The 24,760-nt window shown below is 44.2% G+C and overlaps 1 protein-coding gene and 1 pseudogene across 1 annotated transcript; both read right to left on the reverse strand.

Moving 5' to 3' along the window:
* The window catches only part of LOC119255573 (E3 ubiquitin-protein ligase TRIM34-like), a 37,900-nt pseudogene that overhangs the window by 2,817 nt on the left and 10,323 nt on the right, over window positions 1-24,760 (reverse strand).
* Window positions 78-16,732, reverse strand: LOC119255574 (tripartite motif-containing protein 5-like). The gene is made up of 4 exons (XM_037522831.2): window positions 16,548-16,732; window positions 7,871-8,346; window positions 2,038-2,060; window positions 78-115 (listed from the first exon to the last, which is right to left on the reverse strand). Exons 2-3 carry the CDS (start codon window positions 8,291-8,293, stop codon window positions 2,040-2,042), a joined length of 444 nt encoding a protein of 147 aa, XP_037378728.1. The 5' UTR covers window positions 8,294-8,346; window positions 16,548-16,732; the 3' UTR covers window positions 78-115; window positions 2,038-2,039.

Below are 24,760 nucleotides of genomic sequence, written 5' to 3' on the forward strand. Positions count from 1 at the left end.
TGACCATGCCTCACCAGTAAGCCCTCGCAGTATCCCTCTCATATCCGGAGCTTGGTACACACGTCTTGGTTCTTTGGGGAAAGTTTTTGGCTTCTTCAGAGTGAAATCCCAACACCTAGAATGAAAAACATAGATTTCCCACACCTCTAATATTGAAACTACTGACTTGTTATCTCTTCACTCTAAGGAATGCACTTGAACTCTTACCTGGAAACTAGGAGGAAAAAAAGAGTAAATGCTGACCTCAGAGTCAGAAAATAATGGGCTGATGTCTACCTCTGTGTGACTCTGGGAAGGTCTTGACCTCTCAAGAGCTGATTCTTCCTTACAAAGTTAAATCATTAATGTCTATCCCTCTATTTGCTAAAAACCATATGAATTATGTGTATTAACAGATTTGACAAAATAAACTTTATTACCTTAAAAAAAAGTAATGTGTGGAAAAGTCACTATATGCATTAGGGATCCAGAGAGAAAAAAAGAAAGGAAGGCTCCAGATCCTGGCTCCTGGGTTTCTGAGATATATCAAGTTTGGGAACACTCCCTGGAGACAACCAAGATTTCAAACTCTACTCCCCACTAGGGAGGCCCTCAGAATAACATTTAAGACTCAGGCTCTCTGAGAACAATTGCAAACACTTACAAAAGAATACATGATGATCTCCAGCCGAACAGTGGTCTGGATTTTATGTGTTCAGAAAGAGGTCGATGCTGCCAGGCAGGCATGAATTTAAAGTAAGTTGATGCCTCTTGATACTTGGGGCCAGAGTTGTAAGGAGATGAATCACCTTCTTATAGCAGGGCCCAAATATCCCACGAGATAGTCTATGAAATTTAGATATAAAGGTATTGTTGCTAATTCTGGGTGCTTGGCAGAAAAAGAAGATCTGGGCTTCCCCCTATAAAAGTCAAGCACCTATGATATGCAAGAACCCTAGGTAGAAGCACACAGAGTGAATAAAATTTATGAGGTTACAGAGGTCTGAAAACTCAAAGGCTTGATTTTTTTTTGTTATTAATTTTTTTCTTATATTATTGTAGTTCCCATGGTTCTCCGACTCCTGTACCACTTGTGAATCGTCACCATATCCCCTTGTATTTTCCCTCTCCTATTTTGACCTCCTTCCCTCATCCTGCTTTGTTGTATGTCTCAGATCTATGGTCAGCTTGCTAGTTTTGACTTTATCTCCACCTTGCATTTCGTTTCTCTACATTCCACATGTAACAGAGATCATCAATATTTATCTTTTTCCTTCTGACTAATGTTGACTAGCATAATCCTTTTCCTGTTCCATCTATATTGCTGTAAATAGTAGTATGCTTGTCTGTTTTGATCGCTGAGTAACAGTCCATTGTATAAACATACCACAACTTTTTGATCCATTCATTAATTTTGAGTTATATGGGTTTTTTCCATATCTTGGCTATGGTAAATAAACAGTGCTGTAATAAACACAGGAGTGCAGTTTTCCTTTCAAATTAGTGTTTTTGTGTTATTTGGGTAGATTCCTAGGAGTGGAATCACTGGATCACATGGAGTTCAGTTTTTAGAGTTCTAAGGAAGCTCCACGAAGCTTTCCATAGTGGCTGGAACAGTTTACAATCCCCCCAACAGTGTAAGAGTGTTCCTTTATTTCCACATCCTGTCCAGCATTTGTTGTTTCCTTTTTTTTTTTTTTTTGGTGCGGGCCATTCACACTAGGGTGAGGTGGTATCTCATTGCAGTTTTGATTTGGATTTCCCTGGTAACTAGCGATGTTGAACATTTTTTCATACGCCTATTGGCCATTTGTCAAATGCTTTATCTTTCGGCTACTACTGACCCAAACTTGTCAGCTTCCTACCATCCCCATTCCTTTCCATAGTGTCTGGTCCATTCTCAACCCATTTTTTATAAACAGAAATTTAAGACAAAAGTATACCCATGTTTCCCTGCCCACAATGATGCTTCATTGTTAGTGAACACCAGATTACTCTAAAAAGCATTAAATATCTGTCCACATTAAAAAAAGACCATCGCCGGTTTCCCACACATACCTTCATAAGATGTCAGTCACATCCTAGGAGAAAAAGAAAAAAAAAAAAATTAAAAAAAATCATGTGTCAAGAAGTAATAGGTTCTCCCCACTTATAAGGGCCTCATCATATTTCCTTGCCCCGTGATTAGGTGGGTTAAAGTTGGTCCCATTGTCAGGGACAAATGCAAAGACAAGACTTAGGCCAGACATTCCAGAACTCATGTGATGCTGTCAGGTTTCCCAAGAGGTAGAAACAGTTTTGACTCTTATGGAAGTCAAGTATGTATCTGGAGATGAGACGTACTTGTAAGGAAAACTAGAAACCCATGATTTTATTTCCTAAATGCAGACTCCCTCTAAGATGACTGAATAATTAATGGGTCTTTCATGTATTCAGCAGAAATGGAATGTGTATGCAACTTTTTGTCAAGCATTATGCCAGGCTTAGGGAAATTTAAAAAATTATAATATTCTTCAAGAATTTTGCATGACTTTTTATGAGGTGCACACAGACACAATTAATGTAGGTGCTTTTCCTGTCTCTCTCTCCCCACATTAAACTCTCTCTACAAGTGACTTCATCCATTCCCTTAATTCTACCCACACATATGTGCGGTCAGTTTACTATTTTTACTCAGAATGTCTCATCTGTAACTTCACCAAGCTGTTAAATCAGTGCAAGTTAAGAAAAAAAAGCACACACACACACACTCACTCCATGGTTAAAAGGAAAAAAAATTGCAAAAAAGTTGAAAATAAATTGGATTGAATGAAAATAAAAACAAAACAATACTAATATATGGAATACAGTTAAAGCAATACATTTATATTATTAAACACTAAACCAGAAAAGATGTTTTCTAAATTTTCATTTTAAGAAACTAGAAAAACAACAGTAAGCTAACCACGTACAACACACACAAAGTAATTATGTAGAAAACAGAAACAAATGATTGAACATAAAAGAAATTGATGACATATAAAAGTTTGTTCTATAAAAATGTCAATAAAATCGACTAGACATAAACTAAGAAAAAAGGGAAAAAGCAAATCAACACAATTAAAAATAAAACAGGGCAGAAGAGAGCCCAGCACTCTAATGATTTTTTTTAATCATGGGGACTGTAGAGAATTTCAATCTGCAAGTTCTCTTTCCCCTTCCTCCTTTCCTTTTCATATTATTCTTAAAAATCCGTATTTTTTTAATAATACAGGATCTCTGTCCTCATTGTGGTCACCACAGTTTTCCAACCACCAAAGTGCCCACAGCGGTCCACCCTGCCCACATGGGGATGCCTCCCCACCATTCTCTACCCTGATGTCCAACCCCAAACACCACTCCCACCACAGACACACACAGGCGCTCGGAAGGACTGCAGTGACTTTCTGAAGGAACACAGCCAAGGCACCTAGGAGAGCTTCAAAGTCCTGTATCTCATGGGCCACCAGGAGAGAACCCAGGAGAGAAACTGGGCCATGCCATACACTTTAAAAATGCAGCAGGTGCACTGCTCGTGGGAGTGCAAACTGGTCCAAACACTATGGAAAGCTTGTGGAGATTCCTCAACCTACTAAAGATAGAGCTTCCATATGATCCAGCAATTCCAATCCTAGGGATTTACCCAAAGGACACAGAAACATCAATTCCAAAGAGCACCTGCACCCCTATGTTTATAGCAGCACTGTTTACAATAGCTAAGCTTTGGGAACAACCCAAATGCCCAAAAATAGATGACTGGATCAAGAAGATGTGGTACATATACACCATGGAATATTACTCAGCATTCAAAAAAGATAAACATATGCAATTTGCAGCAACATGGAAGGCGCTGGAAGGGATCATGCTCAGCGAAATAAGCCAGAAAGAAAAAGAAAAATACCGGATGGTCTCACTCATAGCAGGAATCTAGAAAACCTAAATACAGACCAGGAAAAAGAATCACTATAAGAAAAAAATCAAAATCAACAAACAACTATGAACCAGAGACATTCTTTGGGGTGTGGGGGAAGGAGGGATTAGGGTCAAAATGGGGGTTGCAATTGTATGGGGAATATAAAAATAAAATAAAATAAATATTATCAATTAAAAAAATGCAGGAGGGGTGTCAGTCCTGCTTCTGGAGGGCCTAATGGTATTTTTTGGGGGGCAGGGGGTCCCACTTCAGATTGCTACTTTTGTTACTTCTGAACTTTTGCTATTCAGGGGACTTTTAGCTGCCTCCCTCCTACACCTGCTGTTCTCTTTTGCCTTCCAGCACTTTGGCAAACCAATGAAAACCATTTCAGCACACCATTTGGGTTGCTTTGCCTTTATGGACCAGGTGACAAGAACCCCTAGAACAGACAACATGGGTTATTCCTCTTTCCAGTTATTTGGAGTCCCTGTGAAGCCCCTTGGTTTTGCTTGGTATCAAGGGAACATTTCAGTGAATATTGTAGAAATTGAAGGGATGACAAAGAATTATTATGAGTATCTTTGCATCTACAAAGCACACAACTTAAACAAACTCCTATTGTTAGGGGGAAAGGATGTCCTACAGCTAATTCCATACAGGCTTTGTGGACTCCACCCCCATCCCAGGTCAAAGCCAAGACACTGGGAACTCCAAATCCCATCCCCACCAAAGGAAAAGTGGCTGGGACCTGAGGGTGGGGTTAAGCAGCCAGGTTGGTATAAAGGCAGACAGGTGGGCTTTGGAGGGTTCCCCCATTTTGGCTCTCCACCAGCTCGCAGCATCCGGCCAGCTCTGAGAGTGACTTTGGGTTTCCAGGTCGGCGGATCGGGTAGGACGCATTAAAGACTTTATTTTCCTATTTTCTCCCTGAGTTGTACATTTTCTTATTTCCTTTTCCCTTGTAAATAAACCTTTTATTAACCTTTTGTGTGTGCCTGTACTGGAGTATTAATAAGTCCCTTTTAAGTAAGCGGTGAGGACCCACAGCCAGGAACCCGTTCAATATCGGGGCTGTCCTATAACACTATGAAGACACACATTGCCAAAAACGGACACAAAAAATATTTAAATAATTAAAACAAGTAAATTATATATATTTAGTTATATACATATAATTAATATACACATATATGTACCCTTTCACACAAAAGGGCCAGAATAAAACATCATTTGTGGATTCTACTGAACAATTAAAAATAAATACCAAGTCTTCAACAATTCTTCTCAGAAAAAAGAAAAACAAGGGGGAAAATCTCTACTCAACATAAGTGGAAAAATGCACGTTAAGACTCTGAAGTGTTGTAGAGCAATCCCGATACAAAACGGGGTGCCTGACTGTGGGTCCTCCCTCACCTGTGCTTAAAAGGACTTATCAATGCTCTACTGCAGGCACACGCGAAAGGTTAATAAAAGGTTTATTTACAAGGGAAGGGGAAATGAGGAAATGTACAGCTCTGGGAGAAAAGTGGGAGACAAAGTTTTAAATGAGTCCTACCCGATCTGCCGATCAGGAATCCCAAAATGGCGATCTTAGAGCTGGCTGCAAGCCAGGAGCTGTGTAGCCAAGAGGCCAGCGACAGCAAGCCCCCCAAGGCCCACGTGTTTGGTTTTTATACCCAACCTGGCTGCTTAACTACACCTTCAGGTCCCAGGCACCCTCCCTTTGGTGGTGATGGGATTTGTCTTTTCCAATGTCCTGATGGCTTTAGTCTGGAGTGGGGGTGGGATCCACAAAGCGTTTATGGGATTAGCTCAGGGCATCATTTCCCCCTAACAGAAGTACATTTGTTCATCTGGACTAAGCTGGATCACTTCATTTAACTAATAAATGCATAATACTAGCAGGCAATAACAGAGGGATATCAAATACACCTGAATAAAATGCATCTTCAATCCAAGCTCACACAATTGCATTGTACTTGATACATTAATAAAAATGAGGTTTTCCTCTTGTTATTTACGCATTCACGTATTCCTATAAATGCAGGAAGCACACTGCAGAGCAGAAGAACCTTAGTGTCACACCAGAAAGAGCACAGCAATACGGAAGGGGAGGGAAATCTGCCCTCATTGTTCTCATGTCTCAGATGCTGGGGCTTCTTTTGAGATCTTACTGTAACAGGGTGGTCCCCAGGAAAGAGGGAGGTTCCAAGTTCCCTGCCCCACCCAAAGAAGAGAAGGAAGGGAGAAGGAAGAAAGCAGGATGGAGAGCCAGGTCCACAAAGCCTTTATGGGATTAGCTCAGGGCATAATTTCCCCCTAACAAAACAAGGACTCAATCTACCTAGTCCCTCGGTTAAACTTCATATGGAAAGGGAATGATGGATTTTCATGGCACTAGCATCAACCCCCATTTAACACATGGTTCGAAACATCTACTTCTGACTCTAATTTAGTCTCTTTTAATCAGGCTGGAGGTACAGAAATGTCCATCACTTTGGGAGTTGAGCCTAGTGTTTCTCTTCCCCCAAAAGGTTTAGATAGGCTTTTTAAAAGCTGAAAAATTGAATTTGTGTCCTCTTATTAGGTAGAACTAAGGTAAATCAAATTTTTGTGAGTCTCATGAGGAAGCGTTATCTTAAAGAGATGACCTAGACTTAGCAACATCTCTAGAAATAATTTTTTAAAAGATTTTATTTATGTATTTACGCACAGAAGAACTGGGGTGTAGGCCAGAGGTGAAGGGGGTGAGAGCATTCACCAGAAACAGAGTGGGGAGCAGAACAGGAGAATCGGCTGAAATACACTGCTGAGGAGAGTAGTGGGCGAGACAGAAGTCTGCTGAGCCATGTGTGGGTCAGCTCCCCGGACCATGATCGAACTCAGACCATTGTGATGATAGGGCTGAGACATAACCCCTATGTCATCAGGGAGGCATGCCAGAAAAAAACTTTTTACGGGAAAGGGCCTCCCCTGGTCACACAGCAGTTGAGTGCTGGGATGCAAAGCTGCCCACAGCCTCTGCAGTGCCGGTTTGATCCCCGGCTGCTCCCCGGCCACAGGAGGAGGGTTCCACATGGCGCGCAGACCTCTCCTGCCACCCGCTGCTCCCTCAGCAGTGTACTTCGGTCCTTCTGCCTGCTCTGCTCCCTGCTCTGGCTCTGGTGAATTCTCTCACCCTCCCATGCTTCTGACTCTACCCAGTGCTTGTACAAATAAATAAATACTGCATAAATTAAAAAAAAAAAAAAACAAAAACAACTACGGGAAAAACCTATCTCAAGGCAAGGCAAATATCGAAAGACAAGTTTGTATCACATGAAATTGTCCCCTCCTGGCCCCAGAGACCCCCTCTTCCCTCGACACCCAAGGCTCCTAACCCATCCTTAACAGAGGTTATAAATACTGGATCTGGGCCTCCCTCGTGGCACAGGGGTAAAAGTCTCAGTGCTATCAAGTCATCCCCAGCCACTGTGGCATGAGTTCAATCCCCTGCCAGGGAGATGATCCACATGGCGCAGCAGACCTCTCCTGTCTCACCCACTGTTACCCTCAGCAGTGTATTTCAGTCAGTCTGCTTGTTCTGCTCCCCACTCTGTCTCTGGGGAATCCTCTCACCCCCCAACACCTCTGGTCTGTACCCCAGTTCTTGTATGCATAAATAAATAAATCTTTAAAAATAAATAAACACTGGATCTATCCCATTTTATTTCAGTATTTACAGTCATGTAAATTCTCCATGTGTACATTATTAAATGTGGTCTTTTCTCCTTCTAAGCTGTCTGATGTTAATCTCCTTGCTCATTCAGTTCCAGAACTTAGAGTGAGGAAATCTTCCCCTGTCTCAACACCACAGGAAGAGACCACAGACCTCTGAGCTATGGTGACCAGGCAACCAGGAGGAGATTTCCCATCAACCATATATTCTGCTGTTTTACCTGCATTCTGCTCTCCTACCTGGTACTCCTGGGCAATCTCCTCAATGAGGAAGGTCTGGTGACTGCGGTGCTCCTGAGACATCTCACAAAGCCAGCAAATGACTTGCCAATCCTGCTTACAGAAGAGCAGGAGTTTCTCTCCATGGCGCACACAGAGCTCTTTCTTCTGCTCCCCCTCTGGGCTCATCTTGACTCCTCTGAGCTGCTCCGCTATGTTGGCCAGATGCCGATTAGGCCGCAGGTGCCCAGGCTCGTAACTGATTCTGCACACAGGGCAGCTGCTCTTCTCTTCCTGGGTTGCCGCGGACTCCTTGTTGTTTGCAGTGATGCAGGCTCGGCAGAAGCTGTGGCCACAGTCTAGGCTTAGGGGCTCTTTCAAGAGGTCCAGGCAGATGGGGCAGGTCACCTCCTCCTGGATGCTCACTAAGATGTTTGATGCCATAGCTGTTGCACCTGCTGCTCGCTATCCTGGCTTGAGTCTCTTGCTCACAGATCCTGGTATATTTGAGAAGGTTGTATTGGAACAAACGAGAAAGCCAGGATACAATTCTAATTGTACAGAAAACAAAGATAGGCTAACATAAAATATATAAGAAAAAAATGGGGAGGGTCTCCCTTGTGATGCAAGGGGTTAAGCACAGCACTATGAAGCTATCAGCAGCCACTGCAACAGAGTTTCATCTCCAGTCCAGGCAGCTACCCACATAGTGCAGACCTCTCCTGTCTCACCCACTGGTCCCCCTCAGCAGTGTATTTCATGAGATCCTCATGTTCTGCTCCTCAGTCTGTCTTTGGTGAATCCTCTCACTCCTCAACTCTGGCCTGTACCACAGAATTCTTGTATGCATGTATAAATAAATCTTTAAAAAAAAAAAAATGGGGTCTCCCTGGTGGCGCAGCAGTTGAGCGCTGGGTTGCGAAGCTGCCTGCAGCCTGTGCAGCGCCGGTTTGATCCCCGGCTGCTCCCCGGCCACCTGAGGAGGGTCCCACATGGCGCAGACCTCTCCTGCCGCCCGCTGCTCCCCTCAGCAGTGTATACCTCGGTGCTTCTGCCTGCTCTGCTCCCCGCTCTGGCTCTGGTGAATTCTCTCACCCTCCCACGCTTCTGACTGTACCCAGTGCCTGTATAAATAGATAAATAAATAAATATTTTTAAAAAAAAAAAAAAGGAAGGAGACAAGGAAGTGCATGCAGTTCCTGGACTCCAAGCAACTTGATCCTAAACTCCATGAGGAAAGAATCACCTTGAAGACCAGAGTTAGGCAGAAAAGGAAGACATTTATTATCTAGTTGAATCAGTCATCTGTGGAGTCCGGGAGCCAGCCACCCTTGGCTGAATATCTGGTTTTATGGAATGTGCAGATGGCATTACCCTGGGCCCACAAAGATATTGCTTTATGGTGTGGTGTCATTATTAAAGTTAAAAACTAGGCCCCACTCCTCGTTCAACAGGCAAATTGGGAGGCTTGACTGGATAAGGTTGTGGGTTGGGCAGCCACAGGAACTGGGCTGTTAAGCTGAGGATCCAGATGCAGAGTCAGGACACACCCAAGACTAGTCCCCCAACCAATCAGTGGTGCCTGCAGTAGAAACAGCCTCAGGCCCTCTCATCTGGCCCCTGCTCCTCTCACTTGTGTATTTCAATAAATTCTCCTTTTCTGCTCTCTAGTCTGTCTCTGGTGAAGTCTTTCATCCCCCCAGACTCTGGCCTACACCCCAACTCTTCTCTGCAGCGTGTGGATCAGCTTATATAAGTCCCTGTTTCAGGAACGGTTTAGAAAGCCAGCTCAAGGCTGGGCCTGTGACCCTAACTGCCTACTTTCCGAACTTACTTCCTCCTTCACTTGGTGATGGGTAAAATACAGTTTGCATAATAATGTCAGTACAGGGCCCCTGGAACCTGGTCCTTGTTTGTTACCTTCCTGTTGCTGAAAACCTAAAGAGCTGGGATGCACTTTCCCTTGTCACAGTGTAACAGGGTGGTCCCCAGGAAAGGGGGAGGTTCCAGGTTCCCTGGCCCACCCAAGGGAGGGTGGATGTGAGCAGGGAGAGAAGAAGCTGCAGAGGAGACTGAGAAAGGAAGCAGGATGGAGCCAGAAGGAGACCTGGAGGAGGCGCATGGAGCCGAGAGACACGTGAGGAAACTGCGCTTGGCTTTTGGTCGTGGACTGGGTGACACAGATGTGGGTGAGACTCCTGGGGAGGTGACCATGGTGGATTTTGTCTTGATTTTGGTTTTGCTCTTTTCCCTGGAGACTTGTCTGGTTGTTTCCGATCCTTTTCTGTGGGTCCCCACTGGAAGATGCTTTGGATGGACATTTACTCACGAGGGGATGGCTAACTTTGGGTGCTTGATTTAGAAAGTAGATTTTTTGCCTTTCCTGTATTGGTTCCTAATTGTATTAAAGTTCCTTCCCATTAAAGTCTCATGTTTTGTGCTGATGCTGCGGATGGCAGAACCTATTTAGAGCAGGCAGGTTTGCCGGGTCTGGGCTGCCCCTGTCCCTGCCCTGTAACAATAGGAGGGTGTTAATGTGAGACCAGGTAAAGCATCTATGGGTGCTTAAAGGCCCTGAAATCCAAGCTAGAAAGCCCAAGGCCAGCCAATACCCTACTTCCCCACTAGCCCAGTCTGATGATGAGCCTCATAAAGCAGGATCCTTGATGCTCTCAACTAGGGAGTGTGGCTCAGGGTGGCTGCTGCCTGCCCTCTTCTAGTGTGACCACAATAAATGTTCCTCGCTTGAAACCAGTTACTGTCTTTTCAAGATTTATGTACAATGGATTGGAGGAAACCAGACAAAGACCCTTCAGAACCGGTAACAGTTTAACACACTTTATTGAGTGCACAACCTAGGGGTATCTTGGGATCCCTCAGAATTCTACTTTTTTTTTTTTTTTAAAGGAGTTTTTTTTTTTTTTTTTTTTTTTAAGATTTATTTATTTATTTATTTATTTATTTATTTATTTATTTATACAAGCACTGGGTACAGTCAGAAGCACAGGAGGGTAAGAGGATTCACCAGAGCCAGAGCAGGGAACAGAACAGGCAGAATGATGAAATACACTGCTGCGGGGAGCAGTGGGTGTGGCAGGAGAGGTCTGCACATCATGTGGGACCCTCGCCCGGCAGCCGGGGATCGAACCTGCACTGCAGAGGCTGCGCTGGCATCTTCACAGCCCAGCGCTCAACCGCTGCACCACCAGGGGAGGCCCAGAATTCTACTTTCTAAAGGGATCCAGTCATCCACATGATGGAGGACAAGCATAGAAAAAGTGGAAAGGAAACCCACAAGATCAGAAACCTGGCTCACAAAGCCAAGAGCTGGAGGTGGGGGTAGAAGGGATTTACCCAGCCATTAACCCAGCTATGGGAGCTAAGATCCTTAGGAGCCAATGCCTAGATCACAAAGCACCAGACCCAAGCAGGTATCAGATGCTGTAGGGGGTGTCAGCAGAGCAGACCTAAAGGTAAACATATGGAGATTGAGGGCCATTGTAGATCTGTCCACTTTCAAATTCTACATAGTTATTCCAAGGCAACAACAAACAAACCACTCCAGGAAGGAGTGACCCTCCCAGAGAGAAGACTCTATCAGGGCAGTCTCTGCACTGGCTGGGGCAGCACTCCTTGTGCCCACCTGTGACTCTGCAGGTGCTCCTTTTCACCAACTCTCTGTCCCTCCGCAGGGCAGCAGCTTCCTGCCTGCCCCTGACAGACACCTGCCAGTACTTCCCCTCACTGACCTCCCTCAGCAGAGGCACCTCTCCTCAGGCTGCCTGTCTGCAACCATGCAGGTCTCTGCCTTAGAAAACTTGTCTCTTTTGGGGCAGCACCTTCTTCCTGCATGTGTCTATGTACGTGTCCTTTATTCTTCTCTCCCTTTTATAATAAACCTGCTCTTTAAATATAACTAACATCACTGTCTCATGAGAAACTGGCCCGGGAAATTCACCGCGAGCCTCTGAAAGGGGAGCTCTGGTGACACCTTCCCCAGAGTGAACCCAAGAGCCCTACCCTCCAAACAGAACAACTGCAAAAACCACATCATGTACAAAAGGCAAAGCAAACCTTCAGTGGAATATCACTTTAATAGAATTAGTGTGCAGAGGGCGAGAAAAGAAAGGATATTTCTAAACAAAATTGTCCATCCACTAACAGGTAAATGTCCAAACAAGGTTGACTTAAAGTGGGGCCACTGAGGCCCAAAACCGTGCCACCGATCTAAAGCACCTTCAGGCAGGGCACCACAGAAAAACTGTTCTGAAGCAGGTCCCAGAAAGCAGGGGTGGGTGGGGTGGGGGTGATGCAGTGAAAAGGACAGGTCTTTTTTCCTGCCCCATCAGGTAAGTATTCTTATCCTTTGCATTTAACAAGTTTGTCTTGTTGCAGTCTCAGCAAAAGTAAGGACATTCCGGGGCCTCCCCAGTGGCAAAGTGGTTGAGCGCTGGGTTGCGAAGCTGCCCGCAGCCTCTGCAGCGCTGGTTCGATCCCTGGCTGCTCCCCGGCCACTGGAGGAGGGTCCAACGTGTCCCGCAGACCTCTCCTGCCGCCTGCTGCTCCCCTCAGCAGTGTACTTCCGTCCTTCTGCCTGCTCTGCTCCCCGCTCTGGCTCTGGTGAATTCTCTCACCCTCCCGTGCTTCTGACACTACCCAGTGCTTGTATAAATAAATAAATAAATAAATAAATAAATCAATCTTAAAAAAAAAAAAAGAAAGGACATTCCAAGAAGATTATAAGTTAAACACCAGGTGTCAGCAAAGCAAGCTGGCAACCACAGGTAGGCCTACATCAAAAGGACATGCTGACCCTTCCTGCCTCCCCTTTGCAGACCCTGGCCCAACTCCCCTTAGTTTTACTAATTAGTATAAATACCCCTGCCCTCTGCAAAGGGCAGAAAAGTGGTCTTTCAGACAGTCTGCTGCCCTCCTCACTTTGTCCACAAATTAAACTACTTTCCATTTCCTCAAACTGTTTCCTTTTATTAGCTGAGGGAAACAGGCCACTTTTCAATATCAACGGGTACCCTTCACTCTGCCCGCTAATAGCTGCAGCTTGCACAGGAGGAAGTACAGGGGCTCCCCTTATCTAAATGCCCTTCCTCTGGGCCTTGGCATCGTGTTATACTACCTTTTCTGACATATGTATACATTAACATCATCAAGGAAATCATTTTGTAAGATAAAAGTTGCAAAGAAATTCCTCCTACTTACTCTGATCTCTCAGCTGAGCTTTCTTCTGGATGAGCAATACTGACAGAGGATAAGAGTAGAAAATTGGGAAGGAGGCATCTCATGTTACCACAGGGAGTAACAAGGCTGATGCAGAGGCAAGGGCTCTCCCAACTGACTCTGGCTACAGGCCCTGCCCCTATGCTCTTTTTAACAGGCGGAGTTGGTCATTCCACAAGTCCACAATACCCTCCACGCAGGGCCATGCCCACTTACCCAATTCCTGACTCTGCTCTTCTTTCAACCCTCCTCGAGTGCAAAAGTCTGGCAGATATATTCCCGTTGTCAAACCTGTGCTCGCATATCACCTCAAGGGCGAGTTCGCCCACCTTCCTCTTTTTCAGCTCACCCACTGCGTGGACACCTCCCCGTATAGGAGTGACCTCTCCCTACTCAGGCAACTGCTCCGGGAACACGCAGACCAGTACTTACCCAGTCCTGCCTCGGATCTCGACCTTCTCAACTGACCTTCCCCACCACTGCCTCCGGGAGACCAAGTCCTGCTCAAATCACTTCAACCAAAGCCACTGCAGCCTCGTGGACCAGTCCACACACGGTCAGTCTCACCACACCCACAGCGGTAACAGTTCTGGGGGACCCCTCCTGGCACCATCTATCACAGGTCAAACGTGTCCCCGAAGACAAACAGTATGTATGTCCTAACCTGCGTCCTACTAGGATGCGTATTTCTTGTCAAAATCTCCCCTAGCTCAGTGTCCTGTGTATGGAAATGACTCTTTTGGGATTAATAACTCCTCTTGTTTCCTCTGCACGTCCCTTCAGAGGCCTCTGCCGGCGGCAATTCCAGTGAATCTCAATACCACAACGACCAAGATAACAGACGCTGCTTGCCTGACTCCCCAATGCTCAGTCCCCCTCTGGGACTCCAATCACAGCTACCCCTGCTATCCAACTGACACCCTTGTCGGCTTCACTCCTGCACTTCTAACATTTCGGTTACTCCTGCGCTCCAAACCACAAGGGGATCCTTTTTCTGGGACAATGGCGCTCTCTCTCAGTGTATTGATTCTTCTGCCCCAGGCCCTTGTGTCCAAGTCCCACAACTCACCCTATAGGGACAATCCAAACTGGGATGGGCTCTCACCACACCAAACTAAATGAAAGGCTCTCCTCCGGATTATGGTGGCATTAGCCTGACATCATCTCTTGAAGCCTCAGGCGTGGCAGGTGGGGCCCTGGGACACAGCCTTATTTCTGCCCAGGATTTTTCTGAACGAATAGATAGCTCCTTAGAATAAACTTCTGTGTCTTTAGCATCCTTATGAAGACAGCTCACCTCACTGCCTCAGATCACTCTCCAAAACCAGCAGGCTCTGCTGACATGGTTTCAAAATCCTATAGTGTCTTGGCTCCTTCCACTCTTGGGGCCAATACAAATGAGAACCTTATTTTTTATTTTTCCTCCTCACCTCCTAAAATTCATACCAGCTCGCATTCGGGAAATGTCTCCTACCACCTTTAACCAACTCCTTCTCCACCCGTATTCTCCATCCCTGCAGAAGACCCTCATAACCAGGCCTGACCCACCCCTTGGTCTTCGCCCAACTCCAGCTGAAAGTAGCCAAAGAAAGAGCCTTTGCCCTTTTCCTATCCACAAAAGGCTGGTATGAAAGGTCCATGCAGGAGGCCGGAATGCAAAAGCCCCCAGGAAGCCCACCTAGAAAATTCAGACAATTAGCCTCTTGCCTCACTACAAATCTTTTCATGCCCTACAAACATTTTCCCCCACCCTGCAACCCCAGTTTCCCGCCTGACCTCTCCTCACCCTATAAAAGCTTCCTCCCAGGCAACATGCTTGACATCACCGACCCCCACCTTGGGTCCGTGAATTTCTCTCCGGGGCCCAATAAATTTTCCCATATTCGAGAAACTTAGCCTGGTACTTCTTTTCTTTACTGCGCCGACCCTTTCACATTGGTTGTATTTAAAGGGCAGGTTTATAAAGGAAAGGGACAGAAGAGTAAAGGACATTTGTATAGACATAAGTGGGCAGGAAGAGCTGCCCGAAAGGACAGGTTTGCTGAGAGAGGCCTGCAAGGCTGCAGGCAGGAGGCCTTGAGGGGACGGCCCCCACTGAGAAAGGTCAGTGAAGAGAAGCCCCAGCATGGGACAGGTCACAGCTAGGCAGGAGGCTGCTGCCCTGCAGGAGAGAGTGGGTGAAAAGAAGCTTCTCTATAATCACAGGTGGGCAGTGGAGTGTAGCCTGAGCCACTGTAGAGACTGCACTGATACAGTCTTCTGTTTGGGAGGGGCTCACTCTTTGGATTTCCCTTAGTTGCTCATTTGGATAACTCTGCAGAATCTGAAAGGGGCAGGAGATTCCACAATGGGCTCAATCTCCATATCTTCACCCTTTGACCTTTACTCTAGACACTCTCTATGGCTGCCTGATACCTGCTTGGGTCTGACACTTTGTGATCTAGGCATTGGTACTTAAGGATCTTGGTTTTTATAGCTGTGTTGATGGTTATGTTAACCCTTTCTACCCCCACCTCCTCGTGTAAGCAGGTTTCTGTCTGTGGCACCTCCTTTTAAGGTTTTTTTTTTTTTTAATACTTGTCCTCCATCATAAGCAAATGTCCTTTATTCTTATCTCCCTTTTATAATAAACCTGCCTTTTGGAGATAACTGATATCTCTTTCTTGGGAGAAACTTGCCTGGGAAACTCGTCAGTGCCGTGAAAGGGGAACTCTGGTGAAGCTTTTCCCAGCGTCAACCCAAGGACCCCGTTCTCGAACCCAAGATCTCCAAAACTGACCTCACCAATGTACTCATAATAAACCTGCCCTTTTGGATATAACTAAATGTCTTTGTCTCATGGGGAGACTGCCCGAAAGCTGCTGAAAGGGGAGATAACTAAAACTTGTCTCAGATGTACCCAAGAACCACTCTCTGAACCCCACATCTCTTCATTATGATGACATCATATATAAGTGAGAAGGACGAACAAGGTTAGTGATCTCTAAGGAACTACAGAGCTTAACCCGCGATGAAAGAGTGACTAGAAATGAGGTGCAGAACTTGCCAACCTTCGCACATCAAGGTTCCCCAGCGCAGACAGGCCACGTGGAGGAAAATTTATACAATCGTGAAGAAATATGACACTCGTACACTGTAACATTGACCCCTAGGATTCAAACCCCTCTGCCTGCGTTCCTGTATTTGGTGGGAAAGGCGCTTTCTACTTCTAAAAAGTCAAGGATTCTCTCTGTCCTCAAAACGTGCAATTCAAACTTTTGAATAGGAAGGAGTTGTGGTAGATTGGGAGAAATGCCAGTCCCTCTGAAGTAAACAAATCCTTCCTCCTTCAAACCCGCCATCTTTTCAGGCCACTGCTCCCCCACATTGCCCTTCCCTTAACGCAATCAGCAGGCAGCCTGCAAGCTGGGCCTCTTCCCCTTTTCAGAGGCACCTTGGCCTTCCCATGAAAAGTCAGACTCACCAAATCAGTTTTTCCTCTGAAGTTTTCAAACTCTTTGTTCCGGAAACTCTCAACAGACCTTTAGAGAACAAGGAAATGTTGTGACTCCTTGGGGAAGAGTGAAGACAGGTCAGACACAGATATGGTCAGGATGCACTTGGCCTGACTGCCACAGAGAGGAAGAGTGGAGTGAAATGAAACTGAAACTCTAACAGGGCCGTCCCCAGGAAAAGGGGAGGTACCAACTAGATTCCCTGCCCCATCCAGGGAGGGTGGACTTAGCAGGGAGGAGAAGCAGCTGAGGAGGTGGATTGTAAATGGTTTTCAGGCTTTTCTGCCCTCCCACCATTAGGATTGCCCTGCCTGATGGGGCACCTGCAGTTGTTACATTGTTGTAAGCTGTCTTGTTTACTTCTGTGGGCCATGGGAGGAGTATTGAGATAGTCACCAAGAGAAGCAGGGGCGGGAGAGAGAAGGGGAGAAAGAAAGCCAGAAGAGAGAGAGAAGCCCAGAATGAGGACTTGCCAGGGTCTTGGACGCCTCCTGGTCTCCTGGCCCCCTGACACCCCTGCCTGCGTTTACCTGTTTGCCACACTACATGTAAAGCTCAATAAAAGCTTGAGAAATCCACAGAGGGCTCTTGGACTCCTCCTTTACAGTCTGCTGGGCTCATAGGAAACCTGCTCAGTGGTGCATCCTGCCCCTGCAGCAGGAGACTGTCATAGGAAGGAAGCAGGATGTAGAGGGAGAAGGAGGCCTGGAGAAGGCTCATGGAGCCTGGAGACATGCAAAGAAGCTGCACTTGCTTTTTCATCCTGGACTGGCAAAAAAGGATGTGGGTGAGAGACCCAAGGGAAGGTGACAATACCAGCTTTTATCACGATTATGATTTTTCTCTTTTCCTCCCAGACTTGTCTGGTCAGTTTCTGACCCTTGTCTATGGGTCCCCGCCTAAAGGTGTTGTGGACTTGTGGCAAGCTTTTGGGCCTTGCTTTGGCCAATCCTGTTTGGCTGGAGTTCTTCCCTTGAGGGGATGGGTAACTTGGGTGCTTGATTTGGAAACTATATTCTTTGTCTTTTCTGTATTGCACACTGATTGTATTGAAGTTCTTTTCCATTGACGGTCTTATGTTTTGTCTTGATGTGGCAGATGGCAGAAATATTGAGAGCAGGTAGGTTTATCCCCACCTGTGTGATATGTCATAATCCAAACATACATATTCCTAAGAATGGAAGCTTTAAAATGCTAGTCCTTATTCTTCCAGTTCCTTTATTCTAAAGCCAGTCAGTATAACAGGCTTCCCTTTTCTTGGAGCAAGACTGATACTGTATTTTCTATCTAAGCAAACATATGTGATTACCTCAGAAACTTTCTCTGCTGTATCAACAAGAGGTTGTTTGTCTATCTAGTCAAAAATAAAAGTGTGCCTCTTTTAGAGAATTTACTCATAAATTCATTGAGCAGAAAACATGCCTAAGCAGAAGATATGAAACAGGTTTCTTTGAGTATATCCACCATGTAATTGAGCTAGAGAATTCATAGCAGGTGCTGGTTAATAGCATCATTACTTTTGTTTTTTGGAAGTTGATTTTTGTGCTTCACTTTTTTTTTAAATAATAAATTTTATTTTTATATTCCCCATAAAATTGCAACCCCCCCATTCTGACCCCAATCCCTCCCCTCCCGCCCCTCATCCCCCAAAAAGTGTCTCTGGTTCATAGTTTTTGTTGATTTTGATTTTCACTTTCTTATTGTTATTCATTTTCCTGGTCCCTTATTTGCATCATTACCTTTTGATGTCCAGAGGAATAACACCACTATTGCCTTGGAAGGTGTTTATCAGGAACAACTACAAGGAGCATATAAGAATGTAAAGAATCACCTGGACTATTATATCTCTGTGCAGAACACGATGTGTTGGAAGGAAAAGGTGCACATGATACACTGGATAGAGAAGCACATGGTACTGAGCACCTCTGTCAGGCAGGAAAAGGAGACGCGGGCCAAGTGCACTGCCCATCTGAAGCTGCTTGCAATGGCTCAAGCACAAGCAGTTCTGTAAACGCATCTATCCCAGTTCAGCCAGCTAGAAACAGTTGGCTTCACTGCATGCAAAGCAGGCTATCTGACAAAATTGTTCTGCATTACTGTCTACTAAAGTTATGGTTTAACCTTCCTAAAAGTGAAGAGTTAAAGCAATCTATTGGCCAGTGAGATGTTTTCATCCTTCCTGCCCTGCAAGTAAGTTGTTCAAGCAACAATGGAATAGGACCGAGAATCCACAAATGAACCAACACTTGTATGGACAATTTATCCAGAACAGAGGAGTCAAGAATAAACAGCAGAGAGAGGAAAGTCTCTTCAACAAATTATTTGGGGAAAACTAAACTGCCACATGCGAAAGAAGGAAACTAGAGAGCTATGTCACACCTCACACAAACGATAACTCAAAATGAATTAAAGACAGGATGGCAATCTTTGAAACCACAAAATACATAGAGGAAAACAAACAAAACCCTCCATGCCATTTGCTTAGAGATGTCATTGTGTATTTGTCTCCAATGATATAGACACAAAACAGAATATAAATAAATGGGACTACATGAAAGAAAAAAGTCTTCTGCAAAGTGAAAGAATCTATCATTAAAACAAAAAGACATCTACTTGAATGGAGAAAATATTTGCACATCATACATTATGCATATGAGAACTAGGGTGTATGCCAGAGGTATGGGTGAGAGGATTCACCAGAGACAGCCTGGGGAGCAGGACAGGGGGATCAACTGAAATACACTGCTGAGGGGAAGAGCGGGCGAAACCGGAGAGGTCTGCTGGGCCCATGTGGGTTAGCTCCCTTGCTGACGAACAAACCCATGCTGCAGTGGCTGGCATTGAGCCATGTTTTAAAACTCATGTTGAAAAATTGTGTGAATTGTGAATTCAGGTTTCCTCCTCACCCAGGTTTCCAGAAATCACTTGACAGGAGCTAAAACTCTCAGCTAAATCTAATATCTCACACGAGAGTCCCATGATATTAACCAAGGACATGTGGTCAGTCAGGGACTCACAGCGAGAGGAGGAATACTTGTCACACTCTCTCAGCTACCCATTCCCTCCAGTTCAGTCACATAAAGTACATAAAAAATACATCTATTAATATCTCTCCTTCAACAGCTATCTGGGTACAAGGGAAAGTTCCCTCACCAGCGTGAGTTGTTCTGAGACTAGATGCATAAATGAACATCAGACAAATTAGTATGAGAAAAACAACAAATTGAATAGGATGTGTAGAGAGAATTATACAGCAGTAAATTCTAAAGTAAATGGTAGACAGCAAGGTCTTATATCCTATTATAAGGGACTTGAGTCACCAGGGAGAGAGGAGAGAGTTTCACATCATAAGGAAATGACTTCATATGACAGAACATTGCCTTTGATTGTTTGCCCTTCCTTAAGATATTTCTCCTATTTAAAAAAATATTTCTGCAGAGTCCTATACCTAGGAAAACTTAAATCTTCAAGTAATGGTAGTAGTTTCTCATGAAACTGTTTCTCACAGGATCTTGATGGATCTTCATTCCATATACCAAGGTGACAGGTATTGAAATGGCTACTCTGGATATCTACGAAATCCTGTCTAACCTTTGGAGGAGGGGGCAACAGATCTACAGCACGATGCTCGCTATCTTCAGTATGAACATGAGGGTGGAATCCGTTCAGAACATCATCCACTATCTTAGAGTTTGCACCTTCCCATTCTTGCCTCTGGCCTCCACCGCAGTTCTTGTATGCATAAATAAATAAAGTAAATCTTTAAAAAACAGAAAATTATATATTCTGTTTCAACGAAAAGCAAAAGGAGTAATATTTAAGTAGATTAATATTTATTCTAATATCCATGATTTCAACCCAGAGAGAAAATTAACAGATACTAATCTGGATCAGTGCTCATGTTCTAGAAAATGAGAAATCACAGAATTTTATCATTTAATTCCTGCAACATTTCTATCAGTTCAGCCTCAGTATTGCTATTTCTAATGAGAAACTGAATCCAAAAAAGCTAGTTTAAAAAGGACTAGTAAGAAGCATTATCACCCTGATAATGAATTTCTGTCTGATTTCAAAGTTTAGGTTTTTAACTGTCCAGAGTGTTCATTCTCTACATCATTTCACCTGCAAGAGCAGCCTGGTCATGAAAGAGCTCACCCTGACTCTAGCCATTACAATGACTGCCCGTGTTCGTTGATAGGAACTATAATGAGCATTCACCTCTACTTCCTGGCACCCGAGGTTTCCCATGGTGTGCCCAGCTTCTTCAACAGATCAGCATCTTCTGGCGTCTCCCTCCCCACCCAACATCCTAGGGAAAATGCTCCTACCTTTTCTTTGGGGACATACTCAAGAGAAGGCGCTTGTGGTGGAGAAATACAGAGTCAGTTTCAATACTGCCTCTTCCACTCATTAGCCATTGGAGGCTGAGCACTGACTCCTACTGAGTCCCAGGGCAAGTTAGGGTTAAGTATGCAGCTTCAGGCAAGGTGCAAGCAGGACAAGGGAGACTGAAGGGCGGCCCCTGGGATGAGGGCAGAGAAATTCAGTAGGGCCAGTGCCAGCAGTAAAAGTAAATTTTAGGAGACCTTGGACAGGGAGGTAAACTACTAAGATAGGAGCTGGGAAAATGGGCACCTCTGCCCAGAGGAGTATAGCCACTAGGAGGAAGAGCCAATCACAAAACGGGACGATGAGATTTAAGTGGGGGTTGGGGGGGTGGTTTAGTTATCCCTAGAGAGGCCTTCCTTGTCCCTCCCAAGTACAGCATACTGGGAAGTTCTTGCTTTCTTCCTTCAAATAACCTTGTCCTTACTTTCTTAAGGTCTGTTTCTGATTACTCATCTAAAATGTCTGAAAATTCCTTTTTTATAGTTTTGTGGGACAAGAACCTGTGGTGGCTCAAGGGCTAAAGTCACAATGCACAGCGGCATCAATAAGTTTATATATTCTTTCAGCTATAGTTAGGAATTCCTTCTTCATATGATATTTTTGAAGATTGACTGGGATAAAGAAACTGTGTATAGTTATATCTATGTGTGTACATACACACACATAGATACACATTTGTGTGTGTGTGTGTAAGTGTGTGACTATCCCATTCCCAGCCCAAGCACTTTCTTTTTCATCTTTCTGGAACATTATTACCCCTCTGTATATTGCTGTGTGCTCTGTGCAAGAACCTGCTCTATTTTACAATGCATATTATTCTAAGAAGAGTGTGTGTTTTTGTTCCTCGTGGTAAATCGATTCTTCTTGTTGATTTTGAAACTGATTAGAGGAGCGCATGGGGTGAATGTATGGTGGGACACTAAGTGTTTCATCACAGGCAAAAGTCTACCAAAAAGCTGACACTTTTGAGAATAGCTGTGCCTAGATGTGTTCCTAGACAGCTGTTGTGCAGATTTTGAAAACTGGTACCTTTGCAGTTTCCCATTTCTAATAAAGGACTTAAAAAAGCCCTCAGTATGTGTGTTTTCTCTATATTCCACGTATAAGTGAAATCATTCATTATTTCACATAGAAGACTGTGGCAGCAGAACTGAGCCTACTAGAGGGGGAGGAAGGAGGGGACAGGGACAAAGGAGGAGGACACATGTCTCCAGGTAAGGGTGTGGTGTTTGGATGGGGGCTGGTGACATACCTCTGAGATGTGAACCTATTCCCCTAATCAGGTAGCAGGTTGTAAAACAATGTTACCTCAATAAAGGGAAAAAGAAGCCTGAGTATGAAAAGGTACATAAAACAAGGTTGGAACTGGAATCATCTTGACAGCAGCTTGGGGGCTTGAAAAATGAGACTTTAGTAGAATCAGTTATTCCAAATGTGCACATTGTGTTACACAGGACATGGAGATAGTTCACCATTTTCAGTAATCATGAAAGCAAATATCTACTATATTGTTCAGGACACTGACATGCTATTTACTGCTTCCCTGGTGGCCTAGGAATTAGTCTCAGGACTATCACCGCTATGGAGTAGTTTGCCACCATTGGCCAGTGAGCTGACCTACATGGCGCGCAACAGACCTCTCCTGTCTCGCTTGCTGCTCTGAAATACAGTAGTTTATTTCAAAATCTAACTTTTCTGCTCCCAACTCTATCTCTGGTGAATCCTCTCACCCCCTCATCTTTGGTTACACCCATCATTCTATGCAAAAATAATAAATAAATAAATAAATAAATAAATAAATAAATAAATAAATAAATAAAAGTTAGGAGCAGTTTAAAATTCCACTTTATATCATAAAAAGGAGCTCAGAATGTATACATCCTGTACACTTTGTAAAAGATGAAATAGATTTTTTTTTTTTATAGAGGCATGTTTATTTCTTTATTATTTGTTTTTATTTGTTCTGTTTACACATGCACTGGGTACAGTCAGAAGCGCGAGAGGGTGAGAGAATTCACCAGAGCCAGAGCAGGGAGCAGAGCAGGCAGAAGGACCGAGGTACACTGCTGAGGGGAGCAGCGGGCGGCAGGAGAGGTCTGCGCGCCATGTGGGACCCTCCTCAGGTGGCCGGGAGCAGCCGGGGATCGAACCGGCGCCGCAGAGGCCGCGGGCAGCTTCGTACCCAGCGCTCAACCTCTGCGCCACCGGGGAGGCCCAAGATGAAATAGATTTAAACTCAAACAATACATATGTAGAATTTTTACTGAGTGTGACACTCATAGATAGATCTCACTCCCAATAATGACAAAAAACTTTATCACCAAACTTTCTTCTGTCTCTTGTTTCACAGAGTAGTTAGGAAGTACCTATTTAAAAGGAACAAGTGAAATTCTAGGCTGGGAAAGCTTCTGGAAGAGATGAGATGAAAACATGTATGCATTTCCTTATAGTCTCAGGAGACAGAATTCAGGTTCTAGGGGCCCCTCCACTTCCTACTCCTAGACAAGAGATGTATCAACCATTTTAACTCCTGTCCCTTAAGATGAAATGTAACCTGGTAGTTGTAGTAACCTATAAATAATGGATCCCCAGAAAAGTCAATCTAGACAATGTGGTCACTTTCATTTGAGACCAAATTCTCACAGGCCCAAGGACTCTCTTGTACTTGCTTTATAATTAGTTTACAGGTATGAACTAAACCAATGAAAATTTTCTACTCTTGATATTGTAATGTAAGAGGCTCCAATGTTTTCTTCAAAAATTTCTTAGCCATTCTCTGCACTGTGCATTGCCATGAAAGTTATAAAACATTTTCTCTATTTACAAACACACACACGTACAAGTAGAGTTTTAGTTTGATGGCACAGAATTTACGTCTCGATGCGGAAAGTTGATGTGCTTATAATACAGTATACTCATATTACAACAACATAATTGTCCATTGGTGGAAGAATGACTAACACACCCACAATCACACACACAGAGTGTAATATCATTTTAGCCATGTAAGAAGAATTGAATTTTACCATTTGTGACAACAAGGCTACATATAGAGGGGAAATTTTTCAAAGTGAAATAGATCAGCAAAGAAAGACAAATACTATGTGGTCTCACTCTTTAAAAAAAAGGAAATTTAGATACAAAAGACAACATATTGATGGTTGTCAGAGGTAGGGCATGGGCATGGATGAAATGAGTGAAAGGCACCAAAAGGTATAAGCTTTCAGTTATATTAAATACATTCACCAAGCATGTGATTTAATATATATCACTATGACTATTATTAATGATTTCTTGTGTATTTGAAGGTTACTAAGAGAGTAGATATGGGGAAGATGATCCGTTATAAGTTTGTAAATTTAAGCTGATGATGTATTATTGACTGCCATTGTGAATGGTAATATGACATTTAAAAAATGTCCTCAGTCTACTGAATCTACTGAGAAAAAATTTTCCACAACATCAAATGGTACATCATTAATTATCAGTTTTCTGTTCCAAATTCAGGGAGACAGAAAAGGAAGAGTTTCAGAAAAAAAAATTGTCACAGTGTGCCAAAGCCAGATTACATGACAGGGGACAGAATACGGAGGTTAATAAATGGTGCTTCTATGAAGCTTTATCTTGGCAGCCACTGAAGAACGGTGTCAATCCCTGGCCAGGGAGCTGACCCACATGGTTGCCAGCAGACTCTCTGTCTCACCGCTACTCCCCTCAGCAGTATATTTCAGTAAATCCCCTGTTGTGCTCACCACTCTATCTCTGGTGAATCTTCTCATCCCGCGCACCTCTG

Source organism: Talpa occidentalis, unplaced genomic scaffold, assembly GCF_014898055.3.
Source record: "Talpa occidentalis isolate TD23 unplaced genomic scaffold, MPIMG_talOcc4v2.1 talOcc4.3, whole genome shotgun sequence".
NCBI classification, from domain to species: Eukaryota; Metazoa; Chordata; class Mammalia; order Eulipotyphla; family Talpidae; genus Talpa; species Talpa occidentalis.